The sequence below is a fragment of the Electrophorus electricus genome, chromosome 12 (genome assembly GCF_013358815.1).
Source record: "Electrophorus electricus isolate fEleEle1 chromosome 12, fEleEle1.pri, whole genome shotgun sequence".
In the NCBI taxonomy this organism is placed as follows: Eukaryota; Metazoa; Chordata; class Actinopteri; order Gymnotiformes; family Gymnotidae; genus Electrophorus; species Electrophorus electricus.
In genome coordinates, this window is record NC_049546.1 from 6,478,809 (window position 1) to 6,500,835 (window position 22,027).

At 37.5% G+C, this 22,027-nt stretch overlaps 1 protein-coding gene and 1 long non-coding RNA gene across 2 annotated transcripts in view; one reads left to right on the top strand and one right to left on the bottom strand.

The window, feature by feature from the left end:
• Positions 1–16,080, bottom strand: part of glra1 (glycine receptor, alpha 1) — a 33,763-nt gene extending 17,683 nt beyond the window's left edge. The window contains 3 exon segments of the mRNA XM_027003569.2: positions 2,475–2,513; positions 9,374–9,498; positions 15,751–16,080. Of these exon segments, the coding sequence (XP_026859370.2) occupies positions 2,475–2,513; positions 9,374–9,452 (118 nt within the window). The 5' untranslated portion in view covers positions 9,453–9,498; positions 15,751–16,080.
• Positions 16,081–16,234: 154 nt separating this feature from the next.
• LOC113573360 overlaps positions 16,235–22,027 on the top strand; it is a 39,785-nt gene continuing 33,992 nt past the window's right edge. Inside the window, exon 1 of the long non-coding RNA XR_003410200.2 lies at positions 16,235–16,356. This is a non-coding gene — a long non-coding RNA (uncharacterized LOC113573360). The remainder of the gene's footprint in view (positions 16,357–22,027) is intronic.

Below are 22,027 nucleotides of genomic sequence, written 5' to 3' on the forward strand. Positions count from 1 at the left end.
TATCACATAAGTGATTTTAAAGAATACTTGAAGCTGTTAAATGATGAGTAATACCAGTGCAATATTATGTCACTTTTCCTCTAAAGCCAGCAGATTCAGGAGATTTGTGGTTTAATTGCCTTCATAATGTATGCCAAAGAAATGTACAAAATGTAAGAGACTGTTGCTACTGCTGGTGCCTTCATAGGTGTTAAGGATCACTTTAGTGCTGGACAGAAACATTGATAGTTTCCTAAGAACATTTTGTAGCTTCTGTCTCCTAAGACTGAAAAAACTAAAGTGCCCCAAACTGATGCTTAGAACAACTGGTGTTGGACTCTAAGAGAAAAATTTCCCCCGGAATGTATTGCTATTATAAGACTCATGTATCATTTATCCCAATTATCAACATTACAAACAAAATGAAAATGCTGTCATCCGTTAAGGCTGTTGACACTGACATAATGTCTGCAGCAACTGGCAGTAACTCACATTGCCCTTTCTTTCAAGATTAACAAAGTATAAAGCATCAATGTTTATTGCTTCATATATTGTATAATGAATTTAACGGCAATTACATACATTTCTGTGCTCAAATAAGTAGAAATTGACATCTCCCTCGACAAAGTGTATATAATGTATACAAGCTGTCGAGTCTGAGAGACCTGGAGATTAGAAATTCAGGTCCTGGTAGAGTAATAGGCAAGATATTGTCTAGTATAGCTACTACATGCCTACAGCGACCCAAAACTACAGCCAAAAGTGCAAGTACAAAAGTACTTAAACTGTACTGACTGTGATTTTTAAACCATTGGGAATATGTACATGTGTAATTAACACATTTAATCTAATGAGAAATGGTATATATAATTTTCATGACTGCATATTTGTGAACCATGCTACAGTGATTCGATGGTAATCATTTTATGCATAAATGATCATTAAAATCTGGACTATGAATGCAGAATGCCCTGTAAGGTGTTCTTAGCATGTGGAAAGGTCTGATCATGAATTTAAGCACCTTGGTCCACTGGCAAACAATACCCCAGCTCCATGTTATCCAACCCAAACATTACCCCAGCTCCGTGTTATCCAACCCAAACATTACCCCAGCTCCATGTTATCTAACCGAAACATTATCCCAGATATGTGTTATCCAACCCATACATTACCCCTGCTCCATGTTATCAACCTGAACATTATCCCAGTTCTGTGTTATCCAACCTGAACATTACCCCAGCTCTATGTTATCCAACCCGAAAATTATCCCAGCTCTGTGATATCCAACCTATACATTACTCCAGCTCTGTCTTATCCAACCCAAATATTTTCCCAGTTCTGTGTTATCCAACCTGAATATTACCCCAGCTCTGTAATCCAATCCAACGCTATCAGGTTCATGAGAAGGCTGTGTGCATATCATGCTGAGCAGTTCTTATCCCAGTTAAATAACTTGGCTTTAATAAGGTTTCAATGACAGTTCTGAGCTGACAGGATCTGGACTGTATAAGCTGTTTCTTTATTCTCTACACACAGCTCCAACACACAACAGCTGAGAAAAGCCATATCTGACCGATTAACTGATTAACTGATTAATCTATCTTTATGTCAAAATGTTTGGGCTTGACAGTTGATTTAATTTTATTTTGAATCAAAACTAGTGTATTTTAGCACAATTTGCTCATGGCACAAGTGTATTTTAGCACATTCACTCATTTGCACATAGCCCAATTGCTCACCTCTCTATCTGAACTCATCCAGGTGTGTTCTCAGTCCAAGAATTTAGAAAAAAAGAGGTCCAGGGATTAACCCCTTGACCAGCCTCATGTGTCCACAGGGAAAACACCTCTCAATAAAATTATTTATAAAGCCAAACCAACTGACAAAAATACAACACCAAGATCTGCAGGATACACCCAGAGTAAAATCCAAGATGCCTTTATCCATAGGAATGTTTAATAGCAAATCAGTTCTTAAACCAGCCTACAGAGGGCAGTTTATGAACTTTAAGCAGGCTGAAAAGGTGGAGTAATTATAACTATGCATCTTAAACCAAACCATTACCAATATGTACATTTGATAATTAACAGTGACACTTGATAACAGATCAATCTGTCAGATCCGTCGGATGTCACCTGTGCTGTACTCAGGATATTTTCAGCTCTTACTGATGCCAAAAAACCCAACATTGACACTGGTAGATAAAATGAAATAACCGGATTAACATTATTAGTCGCAGACACTCTCTTATTAAAATGCTGTCTGTAGGTAAGTGGTTTAAATTACTCTCTTAATTACAGTCAGTCTCTCAGAAGAATGGGATGGAGAAAGTGCTCTAGAAACACACATACAAACATCTACAGGTACTATTAGAACCCATTTAACCCAGAAAGTGCACATAGGCTAGGCACTGCCTTAGATATGTTAATAGGATATCGCTCCAGGTGCATTAATCACTAAGCTTGACTATTCCTGGATGAATAAAAAGGAAGTACCTTTCTTGTGTGTACCGTCCGATTTGGAGCCTTGTGGGTCTAATGAAAAAAAGATCAGGATTAAACACATAATACTCTAACAGCAATAATGTTATGTCGTTATCTTCTCTGCAGAAAGAAAAACAAACAAACAGAAAAGGAAACCATAAGAAGCATGGCTCAGTCCTTCAACTAGTTTACTTGCCAACACTCTGGGCTATGATGTGTATGTCAGGGAAGGCTGGGGCTAACATACTAAAGGCAAGAGCAGGTTGGAAGGATGCACTTATCTGTCCAGAGGGTCCGCGGGCAGGATAGGAGATGATGCATTGAAATGAAAGGAGGTGGGGGTGGGGTAGGGTGCAATGCACATCTCATTACAAGAGGCAAAGATGGGTTAGCAAAATGCACTAAGAGATGCAATGTGCTACCAAGAAGGAAAAATGCAAAGACTATATGTCAAACTGGCTTCACTTCGTTTCAGAGTTTTTTTTCCCCCTTTTTTTCATTTTTCTTGTCTGGTAAATTGAAGAAATGCAATTTCCTTAATCCCTTCCTTAAGGCTCCTTTACTTCCCACTGATTGTTATCTGCTTCTGCCAGATATCAGGGCTGTGCCATATAAAGGAATGGGAGCATATTCTGAGATCTAAAAAGCATGAATACCCTGTACATCCTATAGACTTATTACACTTCACTATAATGTTTTATGTGTAAATCAAGGAAAACTCTTTCTTATTTTTAAGTGGACACCAATATAGGCTACAGTGCACCGTTTACCTTCTACTAAGGAAGAATAATTGAATAAAAAAATCAAAAATCAAAAATCAAAACTGCCTACTCTAGTGCTTCTCTAGTGATATATTCATAATTTTGTATTTCATACATATGATTGTATGACCATATGACATCATTGTATTTCCTTCATTATTAAACGTCACTAATTACTGTGGAATGCATAGCATCACACAAAAGAAACATATTTACTTTGAACATACTTTTCCTAATTTCCAAGCAAAATACTTTACCTTAGCTAACCTATTATAGTAACCTATGGTGTGTATCTTTTACACACACATATTTATATGCATTGGTTTTTGCTCCAAAAGGTATCATGCAAAATGATCATTATCTGCCTGGTGAGAAATGGAAATGTGCCTGGATGAAAGATTCTTTTTGAGTGCAATAATCCATCTGTGTTACTTGCAAGGGAACTCACTTGTAAAATGAACTCCAATTACTTGGCATAAACATGAACTGCTGGAGACAGGTATCTTAAGCTCTTTAATATGAGGCATTTTTCCTTCTATCATACCTCATGACCACCAGTCCCCAGAGCCCGTCCAACCCTGCACATCCAAAGAGGCTTATCCTTTGACAGGAGGATCTACATGAACTATTTAATCCTCAGTACTTCTGACCCAGCTTTTGTGCTTCCTTTAAGTGTGCTTCCTTAAAGCTGCGTTTGAAATAATGGCCAATTATGAAACATATGTTTTCTCACTCATGCCAATCAGGAACAGTACAAACAGTTCAGGGCTGCACAATTGACCATTTGTTAATTATTATCACAATACTGGCCTTTGCAGTACTCATATTGCAGCTGACTGATATGACTAATCTCAGACAGAGGAGAATTCTGTGGTTGTTTTGATTAATTACAGCATTCACATAATATAACAAAATAATTTATGTCAAAATGATGCAGGTTAATCTTCAATCATGGGACTTCAAGGGTTCACTTCTTTCTTTCAACATACTACAAAATATTAAACTGTCACTTTTCTCCTGTATCATTCAAGCCTAAAATAGAACAGTACTCTTCGTAGCCTATTAAATGACAGAACATTTGGATAACACTAAAGCCCAAACTGAGCGAATTAACTTAAATTCTATTCTATTCTATAAATTCTATACTATTGTAAGATGCTTGTGAACACTTTTGAACGACCTGGATTTCAACATAAATGGTTTATAAAACGTGATCTGGTCATCTTCTAGGTCATAATAATAAATAAGGACAATTTCATATTTCATAAACAACACACATAACATTTGACCATATATTTACTGAGAGACATGGTTTAATCAATCAAGGTGTTTGATGAAAAAGGAGCTTCTAGAATGACGGAAACTGGAGAAAATTTGTTGAAATCAAAACGACTAGAAGAGGTCACCAAAGCATATGTAAAATATTGGACCTCCATCAGCTCATGATGATGCAGAAAGAAAGGTCTGTCCTCTGTCTAGGAGTAGGTTCCTTACAAATGTGCATGTGCATGAGCATGTGCATTCAGTAGAACTCTCTAAGTAATAAATATTACTTGGATGAAAGTTCTCCAAAAGTCACTGCTGCCCATGTTAAATTTGCAAAAGCCTATGTAGACACTCCTCGTCATTACTAGAGCAATGTTCTTTGTACAGAGGAGACCAAAGCTGAACATTTTGGTAAGTGTAAACACCTTTATATTGGAAGCATTTCATATAAATCAAAACCTAATTCCATCTGCGATGGTTTGCTGTCTCAGGACCAGGATTGCTTGTAGTCACTGAGGGGCCAATCTGGGAAATTCTACAGCACATTGTGTTTGTTCTTGATCTAAAACTGAAAAGAGGTGGGGCCATGCAGCATCACAACAAAAAAAAAACAAAAAAAAAACACAGGTGTAAATCAACAACAGATTGGCTCAAATGGAAGAAATCTTGTATTTTAGAATGACCAATACCTCATTGCAGTCCCATTGAAATCCTGCAGCGTGATCCGATGCAAACTTTTCTAGCAAGAAAACCCAATCTTAGACATACACTGAGCCATTTTCTACAGTGGAACTTGCATTTACCATTGTAAATGTCCTTATGCTTTTTCCATCAATGACCTTGAATTAAACCATTTGTTCAATAAAAATGTAAATATTTGTGTTTGTTGTTTGGTACATAAGATCATCTTTATTCATTATTATTATCAAATGATAAGATCACATTTAAAGACAATCTATCCATGCAGAAATCTAGGTAATTCTGAAGACTTCATAAACTTTTTTTTTTACAGATGTATATATGTATACTGAGAAATTAATCAGACATCGATGGAAATGTTAGCATATTTCCATGGCAAGTTCTAATCTTGCACCCTTGAGTAAGTGCAGCTAAATTGCAGTTTGTGCACTTGAGAAATATCAGTTATAGAATGAAATTTCCATGGTCGATAGTGTCTGCAGTCCTGAGAGACTTGTGTATAAAATGTTAAAATCAAATCTCAGCTACTCTTTCAGTGCAGTATGGCTGTTTTATAAAGCTGTGTATTCCATAGCCTACTGTGCATTTACCTTTTCCAAGCCACAGCATTTCTGGTCCTACATTGTGACAGCCAGTGCCACACTGGTAATACAGTTCAATGCATTTCCTAATACTGTGTGAGATATGTGGGTAAGACTGCATTATTTAGCAGGAGAGAATCCAGTGCAACATCACAGCACCTCTTAGGAAGATTCCCTTTCTTCTTCTCAGTCTACTGCAGCCCAAGAGTCGTTTTCTGCATTCTTACAAACCACATGACACATTTGCCCAGTGAGCACTGTCCCACAGTGTAAAACTACACAGTAGACAGAATTTGTGTGCACTCAGTATATTTCCTAACCTAGCAAGAAAAAATAGGTTCACTATCCACAGTTGTATGTGGATAGTGCACTCATTAAAAATCCCCTTCAATCCCATTAAAAGTCTATTAACAATTGCAGAGAGCACCAAAAATATGTCAAACTCCACCAGTGAATCATATATCATCTCCACCAGGTAAGACATGAATGAGAAAGAAATGTAGAGAGGTAACACAGACATCCAGAACATCCAAAAAACATAAAAAGCGATCAGTAAATATACCGCTGCAGACTGTATATTTACAAATGTAACCTGTCTTAAAGGACCCATTCAGAAGCAGAGGGACAGTCATTATAAAGCGTTACACTGATCATCACTGTAATGCATAATGGCAGCTTGTTTGAAAATCTGGAAGGGGAGGGGGCCAAGGTTGTTGGATGTGGGGTGGTTGTGTCGGGAGAGGACGGCTGGGCGAAAGCAGCCCATGGTAGTGATATCTGGCTGGGACGCACTAATGGCTGTCGACCCCATTGCTCCCTACGGCGAATGATGAGGAGGGACAAGGTTAATGAGGATACTGGAGCCACAGCTGTAGCTCTGCAGCGTCGGTCAGTGGCAAATGGAGATTACAGCGCTGCCTGGCTGCCTGTGTGGCGCAAGAGCCCTGCTCGCCTAGCCTCACAGCCTTGCAGGCTGTCCCAGTCGATACTTCATTTTATGCCTTCCACAAACACTGAACTCTATTCAAGAAAGAGGCTTCTCACAAATAAATAAATAAATATTTTTAATCTTAATTATTTCTTTAAAAAGTCTCAAATTATCCTTATTAACCTTTTGTGTGGAAGGTACCATAAAATCTAAATGTAGGGAGAGGAGACCTCATAACTTGATCATCACTACATGGGCTGTCCCAAACATGCCTGTTTCAATTACAATCCTGCCAAATAATTTGGGTAGATTTCCCCACAGTGACTCTCAGTCATGATCAGTGTAGTTTCTTCTCATGCTGTGGCACATTCGTGGCTTCGGGCATTTTTCATTTATCCCACTTCCTTATTTTATCACAATTGCTTGCTGTACCACCAAATTAGCAGGAGAGGTGGCAGAACGCAGCGGTGTGCTCCTCCACACAGCAAAGTGGAAACCAATGTCTTTTCATGTTTGTTTAGGAGCAGCCTTTGCTCAGACTGACTTAAGCTGAGGTCACTTCCACATGTTCAGTATGAGGTACTGTGCCAGAACCCTCACTGCGTCAGTTTCATGGCATTGCTCTATGACAGTGGAGCAAAAGGCAGGAATGTGGGAGCTTCCACCTCAGTGTACACATACACTGTGGACCTGACAGTCATGAGGAACCACTGAATTTCATATTGACCAAGTGACCACAGGCTGCCTCCTGGATTTCTCAAAACAAGTAAATTCCATTGTTTTGTAAGGTCACACTGAGAAGCTAGAAATAATAATTTTTCTTTGTTTCCAATTTTAAATCTAATCGTTTCACATCAAGAACTGAAATATTTTTACTCAATTATCACATTTAATAAATAGTACTTTTGAGGTTCAGCCCACGATGAATTTGTAATATTTAAAATATGTAACTCAGAGGTCAGCTGAGGTGAGAAAAATAATTATCCAACTTAGTAAACTTGGTTTACAGTAGTTAAGAGCACAGCTTAGCACAAAAAAAGTCAGAACACATTCACCAAACACCAGCAGCACTAACTTCCAATACTGCAGAACATTTCTACATACAGCACAAAAAAAAGAAACGTTAAGATGCACGCCATCACAGGATCAGGGAGGGCTTTTGCTCTCCGAGCATTCAAGCAGATTTCATAATCTGAACAAACATACTTCTTATGTTTAGCATGTTTTTAGTACCTACCTGTGCTGTCACATGAAAAATCATGCAGTTCTGATTTTTGCTCTATAAATGCATGTTTGAGCTGTAAATTACAAAAGCTTTGCAAAACTATGCAAGATACGCAATTAAAAAAAACTTAACTCCTTTTATATTGTAAATTTAGCAATATTAATAATGATACATCTTCTTCTTCTTCTTTTTCTTCTTCTTATTACTATTAGACACAAATCAATCCTGAAATCATCAGTTTAACCTATTAGTAATCTGTAGTCATCGCTGTCTGTGTATTACAGTCCCTGCTGCATCATTTGCTTTTGCAAAATGTTGTTTGTATTATGATAGCCTTCATATTTTAGTTCCAGTTTTTTGTTTCCATCTTCCTTATTTCTGGTGCATTTTGGTATTTTCCTGTTACTATACTGTCTAATGTCTTTTAGATTTTAAATATGTACATGCCCATGTTGACATTGTCTGTCTCTGAACTGACCTCCTTTCTGATTCTAAATCTAATTATTGAAATGCTCTAAAACATACCTGCCACCCATATCTTCCATATTATTATTATTATTATTGTTGTTGTTGTTGTTGTTGTTGTGCAATACATGGCACATATATTTATATAGCCTGTTATTTATATATACATCATAATGTTAATAATGCAGGTAAATTAATTAAACAACATATAGGGAAATCATACATATTTAAATGTTTTATTATTTTTATATATGTAGGATTTCCCTATATGTTGTTTATTTATGTCATAAATTAGAAATAATTATCAGCTCAGTAATAATGAATAAGGAAACTCTGACATGTATCTTTCAGTACCTGTAGTTTGGGATTGAGGCCATTTCTGTCACTGTCAAGACACATTTTAGACCACACACTGAATCAAAGTCAAGTACCAGCACAGACATACCCTCAGGATACTAACACAACATTATGGTCCTTATACAGGAATGTAGCCAGCACAGGAACAGCCTCTTTAGGTCTTAAGCATTTCCAAAAACAGCAAAGAAATGAAAATTTGATTTCAGATGCTAATGCCACGTCATGCTTGGCTGCACTCAGATAAGACATAGCTTTCTGTTCTGTTCACATGCAAATGTCATGTTCAAGTAATTCTTGGGGACTGAGTGAAACTTGAACAGGCCCTGCAGAATTCTGATTTTAAGATGGAAAACAACCTTTTTTAGAGGGAAACCTAGTAAAGCTTGAGCATTTTGGTAGATGGTGGAGACATTTTGGATCGATTGCACAATTGATCACTTGCTTCTGTGGCTTTTTCTTGACCAGTGATCAATGGTTGAAATACACTTACTTCAATATGTAATTTGGACCAATTCCCCATCTCTTAAAGGCACATTTCCAAACATTTCCATCTATTCAATCCCTTTTATGCAGACACTGCTTGGCTACATTCCTGTGTTATTCAGTGGTGTCTTGGTGGCTACACCTACCTTTGAAATTAGGTCTGATCCTTGCATCGTAACCAGACACTTTTCCCATGAGTTTGTCCAAGAACTCAGAAGGGGGCATGGGGGAGGCAGCTTTCCGGGCTGCAGCTTGCTGGGATGCTGCCAAGCTGAAGAATAAGACAGAGACAGACAGCAAGACAGGTGCATTATAGAATTATTTCATGAGCTCTACATCACCACTTATGCTTCTTGACCCTGTGCAGAAAGCAAGAACTATATAAATGACTCAATGACACACCAATTGATCTCTTTCACATTTTAAAGAAATGGTTTGATGAAACATCTAATTTGCACAATATTCTACCTTCACCAAATTGAGATTATGAAGCTGTGTTTGGTGGTTGATGTTTGCTTCTTTTTTGCTTCTTTAGTTTTGCACTGGACCTTCAAGGCTAATGTAGCTAAATGCACCAAATGCATATTGAGAAAAATATGTGACGATCTACATACATTTACAAAAATGATTTGTGATGAGGCAGACTCATTTCTTGTTAGCTACGTTAACCTCATTGCTACAGTGCAGAAATAAACAATCCAAGGACACCAAAACATGCCTTACTATAACTATATACAATAACAACTATTTTATCAACTATATTGATAATTCCCACTTCTAAACACAATTTGATATATTCCACATATATTCCACGTGAAAAATAGTATAAATTTGATTTTAATTGAGCCATTCCATTAATCACTCTCTATCAAAAGTTGAAATAAATAAAAACAAATAAAATTCTTTTCTATCAAGCCAGTATGACAAAATGACTCAAATCCAACCAGATCTTTTAAGTTTTGGCCTACAATCATTCAGCACCCCAAAGTGAAGAAAAATTTGTATATATGCAGACTGTCAATATATTAATCACAATTATAAAGAACTAAACGAAGCTAAAATTAACCTATTGGTGTAACCATCACCTGAGCAAAAAAACTTATTGTTTGTTGTATATTGCAGTAATGAACAAAACACTGAATCTAAGAACACTAGATGCCATGTATAAAAGTCACTAGATGCCATGTATTTACAATTAGTAAGACATGCGGATCCGCATGAGCAGGTCATTAGCTCATTCTATATGACAGTCCATTTTAGATCTACACAAGAATATGATTCTTTACGATCAAGAGTGCAAAGCCTCTGGGAGAGCTCTATGTACTGTGGTGCTCTGCACCACTGTTCTCTCACTCCTGAGTCGCACATCTCACTCTCAAACTCCAGCAGAGCTCGTCAGCTGTCCTGTCTAAAGGTCACTACTCTTGTTCATACAGCTGCTGTTCAATGATGGACTTTCTCCCTAGTCAATTTTTCATGTTCAGTGCTACCGTGTATAAACAGACGCACACGCGCGCGCACACACACACACACATTTGAATGGACATAGGCAGATTCCTGCAATTATCAGATAAGATTCTTCTGGTCACTGAGTCAATGTCTGACCAAAGGGGGCCAATAATCATAACACAACCCACTGTATATTAATTGAACCTACATCCTTGAGACCAAACCTCTTGCCCGTTTCACATAACTCATTTGCTAAAATTTGCTCATTTGCACAACTCATTACTTCCATGACCACTAGTTTTTTTGGCTTTTTGGTGCCTTGTCCATCTTTTGAATCAGTCCAGTTCTCAATTAAATAAGCAGCAGTCAGCCTTTCCCTGTTCTACAGCACATTAACATTTAATGGTGGAGTCATCTTCACTGACTGTTCAATCAGAGACATTGCTACTCGTTACATGGGGATATACTGTATATAATATTGAAATATAACAACCATTATAAATTGTAAGACATCAGAGTACCCAGTATCAGAGTAATATTAGGTCAGACACTTCTTATTTTGATCAACCGAAACACTGAAATGAAATTACTCTGAAAATGTAAAGATTTATAAAATATACCATACTAATGAATTATTATTGTTTAATAATTTAGGTTGATTTAATAGAGGAGTATATCTAAGTACATGTTATAGATGATAGATAGACACGTAATAGATAGATAAATAAATAAATATGTTCAAATAGATGAAGAAAATGCGATCTCCTACAATATGCCAAACTCTAACTATTGGTTTATGTGGCTAAAAGATTGCAAACTGAGGACATGGCTGTCCATCTGTGTAAAATACAACAGCATAAAAACCACTATGATTGCAGAGATACAATGATCACATCATGTCTTATTCATGCTTATACATGCTGTCTCCTTTATACTGTACAGCTACGCACTGTAAATCCAACAAGATTAGTTATGGATTGTGATTGTAACTCCTGAAGTCCCCCTTACACAAACTCATACTGCTAAAGTAATCTTCGTGACAGCGTGAAATCTGCCTCTTTTCAAAAATATCTGGTTTCGTTTTCTGCTATCCACTCACATACTGGTTCGTGTGATTCATGTTTAGCATGCTGCTAACCCAGCGGTTTGAGGTTTAAAAGATCACAGCGCTGATGCTGTTCTGATTAATTCGGATGTGTGTTGGTCATGAAGTGGTGAGGTCTCAATGGTGCTGCTGACTCAGCAGGGAAAAAAGAGCTGAGCGTCCTACCAGAAAAGAATATGCAAACAACCCAGAGACCTGAGAGCTTTAATGTGAAGCTCCAATCATTAGCCCTAAATGTAGCTCATTATGTTCTTAGGCCCTCAGAATACGAAATCCTGATTGATCTGATCCATGCATTTTGTAACACATCCAAGCATTTTGTAAATCAAAGACTTCCTGGCTCCAATATTGTATTTCCTCTAGCCACTCCATGTTCGAACTGATCACACAGCATTTTGTTGAAATGGCATGAGAAGACAAATTCAAACCATGTGTAAAACATTATAGAAACCTGATCCATACACATTGTTTGGAAATTCCAGTTTCAGATTATGTACCGCTTTCAGCCAAATTCAGGACAAATGTGACGTGCCAGTCCCAATAAATACAGTAAGGGTTCTCAGAATCCTAAAATTCAAACTGATTGCTTCCCTGATTGGAGTGCACAGCATTGCTGATTCACCTTTTTCATTACTAAGAGTGATAGTTTGTTGATAATAAGAGGATAAATTTGAAGTACAATCATCCTTGCTCTGTATGGTAATCGATAACATATTATAATGCTTCTGAAAGTGCTCAAAGCCTGTTGTAACAGGAAAAAATGAGAACCCATCTGAAGCAGGTGTTTTATGTTTGTTTGATAGTAAAACCTTTACATTTATATTTAAGTGACCATTCTTCATGTAACATGTAACAACGATAATTATCCACATATAAAATGTTGATGGTACAGCAATAGTGTTGTGCTGGGCAATTGGCACTGTGCTTGGCTAATTACCAGTGAAGGTCTCATGATGTGATCAGACCAGACATACTGAATCCCATTATTAATAAACATCAGCAGAAAGAGGGAACAATGCACTTTTTTCTCTTGCTTTCAGCCTTCACAAATGAACCTGAAAGACACATTTTATGACACGGTGTTGAGCACATGCAGTGAAGCAATCTGGCTATGGCCCAGAATTCACAAGGCCGACCCAAGGGCACCTAGGAGTTTCCTATAAATCAGCACAAAGGTAATGGTTTTATAGGAGATTGGAATCGAAAGTGTGAAACCGTACATGGTACGACCAGTGCAACTTTGCTTTTTATTTAATGTATTATAGCATAAAAATACACAAATGCAGACAGACGTTGGAATTTCAATCACTTCTACTCCTAGTTTTCATGCATGAAAGACCAAGCATCCAAATCAGCCACCTCTGTCAAACTTCCAGTGAACAATCAATTTATACCTAAGCCTATAGCTCTGTTCATCCTTTCTGAAACACATACAGAACCATATATGTGTGAGCAGCAGAGTAAGTATTTTTAAGTTAGCCTTCCAACATTCTAAACCCATGAGTGTAGTTGTCTATATGGCACATAGATAATACCATATATGGATGTTTTAATCCACATTAGGGTTGTTATGGAAGCGAAGTACATAACTATTCTTTTATGTTTTTGTGTATAGATCAAGGAGCTCCATTGTAAAAAATAATTTTAGATTCAATTACAAACAGACACACATATACATGGGTGTGTGGGTGTATGTGTACACATAAACATATACTCCTGTGTAAAAGCATGTATGATAAAGAAGCAAGAAAGGAACAGAGAGTGGTAAATAACCAAAGCCTCAAAAGTCTGTCTTATACAGAAGCAGATATGACCTTAGGTTTCTGATGCAATAGAACAATATTTTGTATTATACTGAATTGCATCAATAAATCTTAATAGCTCAGACTAGATTTGCCATGTCCAGATCTGTAACAAACATCATGCCCATCATGCCCATATCATCATGTCCATAACATCCAGTGATTCTTTATTATCAACAGCTTACATTATATTTTATATACAGAAAAATAAATAAAAGGTGGCAGTTCTATATTCATATCTCGTGTATGTGTGCTTGTGCGTAGGTGTGTGTCTGCATGTTTGTAGTGTACAAATTAATATGTCAAATATGATGTTGATAATATTTCTTATAGAAGCATATTTCACTGTATGATGACATAACATCATGTCTCTTTTATGCACTGGCTGTATTTCAATATTAGTCAAGTAGCTTTCTTTTCACTGACATCCCTCTTCTGAAACAGAAGGCACCCTCTCATATGACAACCCAAGCATGAACAATTAGAAAGGAGCAATTCATAGGAAAATATCATGTGTGTCCAATTTGTATTCATCGGTTGCACTGGCAATGACAGGGTAATCAATGTTTGGTAATAAGTCTGCATGTTGAATGAGGTCTGGAGAGCAGGTTGGGACTGGGAAAGAGATATCAATTAAGAGAACTTGCAAAGTTCAGCAGCACACGCTGAATCTGCAATATCCTGATTCTGGTTCATGAACTAATGGTGCATGCAGAATACAAAATAATTACTACAAGCCACGAGGATGTAGGGAATAATATTTTCCTTAGAAAGTATCTCCAAATGTATGATATTATATGACAATATACAAAAATAATAAAATAAATAGTGAATAATAAATAGTTTTTCACTTTATGAACACACTGAACTAATAGTTACTTTTCAAAAAGTCTTCCTTGTGTCTTCTCTTGGGATAAAGTTCACACAGAACAGATAACTAAGCATTTTGGTCAGCAACCAGCCAAGTCTCTGTATTTTTGTCGGGATTTTTGCATTGTCTAAATGGAATTCTTGTTAAGCACTGTAGAGATCAAAGATCAAACCTTCTGAGAATACATTCCCTATAAGGAAAAAGGAACACAATGATTATTTAGAACCAACTACATAATTAATAATATAAACCTGTGACAAATATCCCAGTTCCACGACTGTCTTTAGGCCTCTTTTGATGTGGTACTTATCTAGACTGCATATAGCTCGTGTACAAAACCATTACCTGTAATACAAAGTATCAGAACAGAATATCCTCAAATCATGCCTGTTGATAATTTTCCTTTCATGCACCTGAAAGTGTTGCCCACTGACCACTAGTGTTCGCTGTTAGCCCGGTTTAATATGATCTAAATGCAGTTGCTGTCTTCATGCAACTGCAGAAATGTGAAATAATTATAGTCTGTTACAAATATTTTACAAATAGTCTGCATAAAGTTTACGTATAAAACTATGATTTGCATGAGTCTGCAGACTGACGTAGGACACCAAAAGCTTAACCTTAAATTGCTCTAGTAAAGAACTCCGTTTCTGTGGAGAGACCGCCCATTACAAGATGAAACAATAGCCTAAACTGCGACTATAAAGTAATCGTTTAGAATTCAACAGCTGAGATACGTACCTGAAAAAACACTATAGTTTCCCACAAATAAATTCCGAGGGCGTTTAATCTGCACATGTTGGCAGATTTGTGATCTTAGAGCACCGTAATTAGAATTCCTTATGTGATTTCAGACTTGCGAGGTGATTACTCCTTTTTTTTTTTGCTTGTTTCGGAGACCAGATCCAAGGGTAAGCCAAAATATTTTCAAGACCATAGAGACGAAGTGATCATTTTCCCGACAGTGGCTATTGATTTGTACACCATGAGGGTTAAGTTCACGTTTTAGTACCACGGACAGAGACACGAGCAGCTTACGGAATCGCTCCCCGGTTAGAGTGCTGCTTTAAGGGAGACAGAGCCGTAACTCGACCAAATCAATTTCAGATGTTCACTCTGGGAAATCCATAGCACATTTTGCGATCTTCTTGCATAGTTAATTCATACATGCTCGTTCAGAAGTACATCTAGCAAAGTGGATGTTCGTGGTTTGAATGTCCAGTTTAAAACAAATTAAACTATCGACCTCCTTAGAACGGCAGAATTCCAAATAAGTTATATGAAATATATACATACGTGACTGTTTTTTTCCTTCACACATTCGATGACATGCATTCCAATAAAATGTGGGTCTTTCAAGCCACACGTAGTCGTAGGAAGCCCGCTGGTGCTGACTGGTGTGCTTCTGCAGGTAGTCTTTTTTCCTACGTAGTTGTTTCCCAGGGGTGACTTGTTAATGCTGCATGAAGCTAGTTCCATTGTCTGGTAGACTTAAGAGAAAACGACTCGTTTTCGATTACATATTTTGTTAGAATCCCAGTGATTAATGCAAAACAGCAGAAAGTGCTATGCTTAGGGCTCTTTCCATTGCTCATAAACCCGCGAAAACGCTGCCAACCTCTCTGTATTCTTGCTGGCAGTCATTTACTAAACTCAAAAAGCACCTCACCTTTCAACACACGCCCACATACCACTGTCATTGGTCTGAATGGGGCTCTAGACAAATGCCTTATCTTCGGATTGGAGATGGTCATTGTCATTTGGAGGTTTTCGGGCACTTTCGCGTGTGAGTGGGAACAGGATTACAGCAGCTTCAGAAACATACTTTTAAAGCGTATCGTTGTGACATTTAATTTGATCTAAATAACTTAAAAGGAGATTAAAATGGACCTCGCTCTACAGGTAATATCGCCAGTTGGCATAGGCCTATACATGTACTTCTAAATGTCATGAACCTAAACTAAAGAATGATGAAATGTTAATGAAAATTTAAATCAACGACTTTCACCATCGGTGTAAGATAAACGTGTGCAATACAAAGGGAATAATCGACATATTTGTTTCTGTAGGGGAAAATGCATATTTCGGATACAAGGTACGACTTTCAAACCACCTGTCTTTTATCTGTCCATGACAGTCGATATTAAACCGAGGCTCTCCGCAGTTTTTATCTAACTGTTCATTGAAACGTGATGCTGTTTTTGTTGTCGCGGTCTCACACAGAACAATGGATCTAGACTAGCGTGCTTTGGAATTCTAACCCGAAATCACTCGGTAAGGTCAAAAGTAGTGTTAAGAACGGTGTGAGAACATTAAATGAAATCAATAAGCTTAGGTGAAAATTGTTATTTATTTATGCATTTCTTTATTTGTTTGTTTGCTTGTCTGTGTTTGACAAAGATGAGATGGTAAATTAACGCAATGCTTTTTAAATTATTATTATTATTATTATTTTTTTTTTTTTTTGGGGGGGGGGGGGTGAACTTTCGTTCCTACAGACAGGACACTATAAATAAGTTTTATTCCCTTTGCGGTCTAACCAGTGGTTATAGTTCAGCTTCGGGATTAAACTGGGGTCACAGGCATCACATCAACTGGTTGAGATAATTTAGGCCCTAATATTTATTATGAACAGCATTATAAATTAACTTTAAACATTTTTCTGACAGTTTTAGCATGTTTCAAAAATAATTAGGCTATAAAATACAGTGTGCATGATCCAGTGAAGCAAGTTTTAAAATTTAAAGTTTCCCCACACATTTTACATCAGATGTTGGAAACAAATCCTGTTTTCTTGTTTCTTATGTTAAATGGGTATTTTGTTGATTGCCTGTCATAAACAAGATCTCTAATCTAAAACTTTTAATATGATGTAAACTTTTAATAAGATCAGACATGAACAGGCAGGCACACACACACACACACACACACACACACACACACACACACACACACACACACACACACACACACACACTCGGCAAAAGGGGGCCAATAATCATAACATACCAGAGTTTACTCACTGCACCTATATTCTTGAGACCAAAACTATTGTCAATTTCACAGTACTCATTTGCTAAACTGCAGATGGACACAGCTTCCACAACCATTAGCAACACGATGTAATGTTAGCTGGAAATCTTTGAGTTTGTTGCAATTAAGCAGGAACACCAGATTAGCTGTGTTGGGTGTGCTCCTGCTTGGTTGTAATGACAACCTGCAGCCACACTAGCCCATTGCGGATACGACTTCCGACCCCTAGTTTAAGACAAGGAAAACCAAGAATGAAAACCCACATTCTTGGAACACAATCTTCAGGATTTATTTCATAATTCAAATTCAACAGAAAATTGAGCCGCTATGCAAGATTCCATTTTTTGGCAAATGTGTGTATAACAAACAAAAACTGTGATCCAAGAGTACAGATTTCCTATGAGTTTACTTTTAGAATATTTTACTAGAAGTTAAAATTCCAGGGAAGATTGCATACATGGAAGGTTGTATATCTCTCTTGAATGCATGATAGGACAGTACAATTCACTCTCCTTAAAAAATGAGGGTAACCTCTGTGTAAGTCCAAAAATGGCATTTGCATTGTAACAGCCATACAGGTCAGTAGAATATAGACAGGTTTAATTAGGAATGTGCCAACATCAACAATAGAGCTGCTAGGTTTGGGTTAATTCTCTATTATTCTCTATCATTTACACCAAATTGAATGACCTCAATTGGTCTTGTCAAATCAGATTATTGATGATAGTGTTAGTATCCTGGAGCAGTACAGATTGAGTTTATTTGATGTGCTTTTTTTCTGGGTTTCACTTCAACACAGTAACAGGTAGCTTGACATTAAATAGTACAGGCATGTGATGACAAAATAATCAAATTACAAAAAGACAGCAAAGGTTTTGCTTTCATTAATACAGCTGTGCCATTGATTGCAATAAATAAAGAACAATGCTGAAGAACCAAACAAATGTGAATGTCAGCCACACTGGCTTTGCCTGCCTGGGCTTTATGAGATCTTTTATGTTTTCTCAAATGGTATTTGTCTGGCCATGTTTTTTGTTTGTTTGTTTTTTTATTAAACTGCAGTTTTGCTGTTAGGAATTGCCAGCAGTTCATAAAAAATGTGTTTGCAGGGCAGAGAAAGGTGTTTTGAAATGCTTGTGTCAGGTGATGGGTTGTGTGTCTGCCCTTTGAGATGAAGTGCATAGAGAAAGTCATTTAAGTGATGGGGCAATGGAAATCTCTTCTCAGGTGTCTTTCAGGTTTTGTTCTCTTGCTCAGACAGGCCCTCAGAAGCTAACTTGAGTCCTTGAATCCATGCAGTGTGTTTCAAAGGACCACAGTGTGTTCATTTTCATCACAATTCCAAACCAATTTCATGGAGGCAATTCATTGGTATTACCATGCAAGAGAAAAAAATCCTTGAACAAATTGTTATGAACTGAAATGCAGTCACTTATGAAACAATTTTCATGGTCCTCACATGAGAGGAGGAGAAAACTATCCTGGGGGAGCACCATGAGACTAATCCATTTATTATGGCAATTTTGTTTGAACAGTCACAACTTCCAGTGCATCCTGCCCATATTAGTGCTCATGTACCCATGGCTTCCTAAGGTGGTAAAGCAGGATGGTGCCTGGCGTCAATCATGACCAAGTCTACAGGTGTGTGAGTGAAAGACAACTTTAGCAGATCACACATGGCAGCTGTAAGAGCTCACTAAATCTTTTGTACCCTCTCACTCTAAGTGTGGCACATAATGTTACTCTTTAGATCGCCATATTTAGTTTCAACCTACTCCCATCAGTGTCTTGGTGCTAATGGTGCTAACAGCTAATTATACCTGGTAGTTACAAGTTAGCTTGATCTTATTTGCATAATTTGTATGTATAATAAATATAAGTAACAGTTGTAGCAATATAGGCTGGACTGTTTCCTCAAGATTGCAAGGCTTGGAAAAAAATGTTTTGTATTTGTGTGCATATAGTAAATCCACCTGTCTTAGAATATCTCATTCTCTGGTCTGGGGCTGGCACAGAATGATGTTAGAGAATACATGTAACTCATGCTGAGTAATGTATTAGAAGAAGACAATATTAAAGTATAACTTTCTCTACAAATTCCTATATAAACACTATAAATCCTCTGTTAGGAAGCTTAAGTTGGAAACAGCCCCCAAACCGTGTGCCATGACTTGTTTTATTCAATATGTGAATGATCTTGCAAGAGCAATATTTTTTACTCTGACATAAGATTTAAAGAGTAGCAGGCAGTTCTCTTGGTTATTAAAATAAAATTGTGCAAACACCACCTAGTGTCAAACTATGGAAGATATGGCTTTGGAGCCCTGTGAGATCCTGTGTGCACCAGTATCTTTGTTTTTATCCATGAAGAAAAAAATCTGGCATTTACTAAACTGGGAGTACATCTTAGTTTACTGTAGAAAGTAGTTGGGAATAACCTGTTACATAAGGAGGAAGGCAGACACCAGCCAGCTTCATATGTTTGAGCAGGTGCTCCCGATCAGTTCAAGCTACCCGTGCAACATGCTTGGCATCACTACCCAAATTTGATGTGCGCTCACATAATGTTGTCCATGGCGCCTTCCCTGCTACTTTGATCTTGAGTGATACTACAGCTGCCACTAGCAATCATATTAAATGCCAGACTTCCTCCTATTCACACAAGAGGAGCACATTTTTGCAATCTCCTTAATTTAGCCATTCTGTTAAATTGCAGTGCTGGTCCTCAGTCACCTGCATTGTTTTGCCTGCAGCTCACTCTGTCCTTGAGTGTAGTGTGTAATTCTACATTATGATGTGTATGGAATTTTGAATAAGAATAACTAGATGAACAGAGGAATATGGGGAATACTGAAAAAGGACAGGCATGGAATGATGCATGGAATTACAAACACATCCATCTTCTCCATAACTACAGTATGCTCAGGGATGAATGTCAAAGATTATATATATTCTAGAAAAAGAAAAATGAGCATGCTACTCTATCTAATTGCGCTCCTATGGCACTGGGGCAAACATGCTGGGTTACAGAGCATGAGTCTGCTACAGCATAGTCAATTATCAGTGAGCACAACTGGAAAGTTTTAAAATGTGGATTACTGTAAGTGAACATAGCAGGGATGGTAGACAGAAATAACAAAATAAAACCCACCAATAATAACAGAAAATCTAGCTGATCAGAAACCAATTCCGCAGATCTTAATTTGCAAATACAATGAATGTTTTCTGGTCCTGTTGCCAAGGCCAGCAGCAGTTTTATTCCTAATGAATGCAACAACACCTCTCCCTAAGTGAGAAGATGGCCTCTAATTTGACTTACAGTATAGAGAATTCCAAGAATTAATAATGCAAAAGACCTGTCTGCTTTTATTATTGATCTGGAAAGAATACAATTACATCTTCTTCAAGAGATGAACTTAAGTTGTATGGCTTTCTCAGTTGTATGGCTTAATAAAGCTTTCTAAAGTCAAATCTGTATTTGTAGTATGTAATATTAGAAGCCAGTGTAATACTGGCTTGTGTAATGTGAAAAGTGGATGTTTTTTGTGTGTGGAGGTATTTTAAATGATGGTTTCCTTCAAATGTAAATACATTTATTGTAAGAGATTCAGTGATTTATGAGTACAGGATTAATGAATTTGACAGCATGCTGAGTTTAGACATTGCATGACCCTTTCATTAACATAATTCAGAAGCTGCTTATGTGTTGACCTCTAAGAAAGACGTTGTTATGGAGAGTACCATATCCAGTGGTAGTTCAATTGTTAAGGCATTTGACTTGTAATTGGAAGGTTGCCAGTGCAAACCCCATGTCTGTTGGACCCCTGAGCAAGGCCCTTAACCCTCAATTGCTCAAAGCTTATGTTCAGCGATGATTGTAAATTGCTTTGGGTGAAAGTGTCTGCTAGATGCCATACACGTAAAAAAAAAGTCTGCTACATTCTCATAGAAGACAGGTTAATTAATCTTGGGGTTAAAGTTATCAGGGAACAAATTTGATAAGGCAGAAAAACATGTGCATGTATACAAGAAAACATATGCACTGTACTCTTAGTACAAGAACTGCAGGCCAGAATGTCTGCTCTATGTATATATGTGACCTTGATATCAGAAAGAGGACTGACAATAAAACCTGCATTTAGTAAAACTATGTAGTATTTTCTAATTTTGATCAATAGTGACCTTTCTGCATATATCTATTTGATATGACAGAACTAAAACTGCTAAGGCTTACAGGCAGGGATGAAAGGACAATGCCTCAGCCTTCAGGTGCCTCAGATAGAGTGCATAGAAATTCTGTCATTAACTCTCTGTGGGTGCGATAATTGGCAAGGTCAGTGGCAGTTGACATCTGCTTGTCCTGCTAAATGCTATCAAACAAATCTGAGCAGCACCAGAGAGATAGAGAGAGAAGGAGAGGGAGAGAGACAGAGAGGAGTGAGTCAGAGGAGGCCAGGAGCTGGGACCACTGTGCTGAATCGTAGACGCTTTTGTCCACCCTGCAGTGAGGGAATATACTCATTAGGAGCACCCACTGTGC